This window comes from Leptonychotes weddellii, unplaced genomic scaffold (assembly GCF_054177405.1).
Source record: "Leptonychotes weddellii isolate Sample4059 unplaced genomic scaffold, ASM5417740v2 HiC_scaffold_20550, whole genome shotgun sequence".
Lineage (NCBI taxonomy): Eukaryota > Metazoa > Chordata > Mammalia > Carnivora > Phocidae > Leptonychotes > Leptonychotes weddellii.
Window position 1 is genome coordinate 1 of NW_027792291.1, and position 3,243 is coordinate 3,243.

Consider the following 3,243-nt stretch of genomic DNA (forward strand, 5'->3'; position numbering starts at 1 on the left):
GCGGGCAGAGCCGCTCCCCGCCTCCAAGCAGGACTCAGAGCAGCTCTTGGAGTCAAGTCAAGGACGGGAACCCGAGCTGAACTGGGCTTCGGGGCAGAGCACGCAGTCCCTTGGGGTGTCCCATTCCCAGTCGGGGTCAGTGCAGGGGCGTTCAAGTCCGCAGGCTCCCAGGTCGGAAAATCAGTTGTCGGAGAGACCCCGCTGCCGCACCAACTGCCTAGAGGCGCCCCTCTCCCGCGCCTTCGGAAGACTGGGGTGGGAGGTGGGCTCGCACCCCTGGATCTTCCTGCTGGTGCCCATGGTGCTGACGGCCACTCTGGGCACTGGCTTGATTTACTTGCCCACGGATGTAGAAGAAAACCTCGAGGAGCAGTACACCCCCATAGGGAGCCGGGCCAAGGCTGAGCGGCGCTTTGTGCAGGGACATTTCACCACCAACGACTCTTACCTCTTCTCCATCTCCAGGAAGAGCACCGAAGTCAACTTTGCTTGTATTCTGGCGGTCTCCAACACTGCCTCACTGCTGGAACAAGAAATCCTAGAGGAAATTGGTAAATTGGACGACGTGGTACAGGATCTGTGTGTGACCGAGGAAAACAGAGCCCAGATCTGCTACAGTCAGGTGTGCGCTAAGAACCAGGGCCCCTGCGTGCCCTCCAACCCACTCCTGGCTGCCTGGAAGATGAACAAGAACCTCGACCTGAGACACATCACCTTCCCAATCTTCAACCAAACGGGTCAGCCCATCTACCTGGCTGGCACCATTGGGGGAACCCTTTTAGGCAAGAGGATGGGAATGAACCAGTTACTCGTGAAGGCCAAAGCCATGCGGCTTCTGTACTACCTGAAGACGGAGGATGGAGAGGTCAACGAGCTTAGCAAGATGTGGTTGATCTATTTCCTGAACCAGTTTAGCAACATGAAAACGAGTCTGGCCCTGAAGAAGATCCAGGTACCTGGTGGCTGGGCTTGATGGGGAGGCCAGGAGAAGGTGGGAGGAATAAGGACACTTTTTCCAAGGAACATAGCAGTAGCACTCCCTGATTATTTGATGGAGTCCTTGGCTTGAAGCTGGGAGTGCTCTACTCTATTTGGTACTTAATCCAGAGGCCTTAATCTCACACATCAAAGGTTGCCACAAATCTTAAATCCTTAGTAATGTTCTGGTGGAAGACACAAATCCTACAACCTCAAGGTAGGTCTGTTCCGTACAGACATTGATCATCAGGTTTCCTAGTCAAATGACTTTGAAATTCCTACTTTTAGTTAAAGTCTCTGCTGTTTGGGGGAGCCCCCTAAAATTTGTTTGGAGTTCACTGAAATAAAAAAAAATTAAAAATTAAAAAGAAAAACCTTTAAGCAGAAGTTCCATGGTGTTTTTGAAAAGAGAACTAGCTTAGCATTTTCCGAGTAAGTGATTGCACCCAGGCACATGCTAACTATTCTGTAACGTTGGGCCAGCAAGCCTACTAGTACTTGTGAATAAGCCTGGTCAAAGTGAGACAACTACTGGAAAAAGCCTTTGAATGCTAGAGCTTTCTGAAATATCAATACAATTAAAATAGTAAAAGACAACAACCTAATAAAATTTAGAAAAAGCGACACTTTTCTGTGGCTGTTAATGACTTCACAGTCTTATACAGAACTCAGATTTTGTACAGTCAGGAGTTTTTGTTTTTTTTTGTTTTTAAATATTTATTTGAGAGAGCGAGAATGAGAGAGAGAGAGAGTACATGAGAGGGGGGAGGGTCAGAGGGAGAAGCAGGCTCCTCGCTGAGCAGGGAGCCCGATGCGGGACTCGATCCCAGGACTCCGGGATCATGACCTGAGCCAAAGGCAGTCGCTTAACCAACTGAGCCACCCAGGCGCCCTGTATAGTCAGGAGTTTTAAACTTTGGGTTTTTGCAAGAAACTTCGGAAAGCATGTCAGGGATTTGTGGGAAGAAGCAAATCTATGTTGCCTTCTTTATTCTAAAGTCATAGTTCACATATTTTGATCTTTTACTAAATTTTAACCTGTTGTTTCAATGAATAAGCTATAGTGTTTCAGTAGTGTTTGTAACACACACAGATATTGGAGTGAAAAGTTATTTACTTGTGTATATTTTTGTGGCAGGTGGTCTATTTCACATCACTTTCCAGACAACTGGAATTTGAAGCAACTTCTAAAACCGTGATCCCTTTGTTCCACTTGGCATACGTTCTAATCATATTATTTGCAATCACATCATGCTACAGGTAAAACAGCTTTCCTGGTTGTTTAACTCTTTAAAAATTATTTGCGTGTGATGAAATTCATATAAAAGATATAAAATATGTCATTTCAATCATTTTTCAGTGTACTATTCAGTGGCATTAATTAGGTTCACACTGTCAACCGTTGAATTAGATTCAACGTGCAACCGTCACAACTATCTGTTTCTAAACATTTTCCATCACTCCAAACAGAATTTATATAAGCATTCGGCAGTAACCTTCCATGGCCCCAGTCCCGGTTAACCTTCATCTACTTTCTATCCCTATGAATTTGCCTATTCTAGAGATTTCATATAAGTGGAATCTTACAATATTTGTTCTTTTGTAACTGGCTCATTTCACTTAGCACAATGTTTTCAAGGTTCAACTATGACGTAGCATGTATCAAAACTTCATTCCTTTTTATGACGGACTAATATTTCATCGTGTATAAACAGCACTGTTTATCCACTTATCTGTTGATGGGCACTTGGAATGTTTCCACCTTTTGGCTATTGTAAATAATGCTACAATGAACCCTGATGTACAAATATTTGTTTGAGCTTCTGTTTTCAATTCCTTTCAGTATATACCTAAGAGTTGAATTGGTGAGTTGTATGATAATTCTTTGATGAACAGCCAAACTGCTTGCCACAGAGGCTACCCCATTTTATATCCTACCAGCAATGTATAAGGGTTCCAATTTCTGCACATCCTCACCAACACTTGTTACTTTTTGTTTTATTGATTATAGCCATCTTAGTAGTGGCAAAGTGTGGCTTGATTTACAATTCCCTAATTACTGATGATGTTCAGTATCTTTTCATGTGCTTATTGGCCATTTGCCTATCTTCTTTGGAAAGATGTCTATGCAAGTCCTTTGCCCATTTTTTAATCGGGTTGTTTGTCTTTTGGTTGTTGAGTCCTGTTGTTAATGAGTACTTTGTGTATTTTGGATATTAAACCCTTATCAGATATATGATTTGTAGGGGTGCCTGGGTGGCTCAG

The 3,243-nt window shown here is 43.7% G+C and overlaps 1 protein-coding gene across 1 annotated transcript; it reads left to right on the top strand.

Moving 5' to 3' along the window:
- Nucleotides 1-62: 62 nt before the first annotated feature.
- On the top strand, nt 63-3,063 carry LOC145718716 (patched domain-containing protein 3-like; the record flags this gene model as incomplete). The annotated part of the gene is made up of 2 exons (XM_081810228.1): nt 63-952; nt 2,117-3,063. Coding segments are annotated over 2 exons (1,016 nt in total), but the record flags the coding sequence as incomplete, so codon positions are not given.
- Nucleotides 3,064-3,243: the final 180 nt, after the last annotated feature.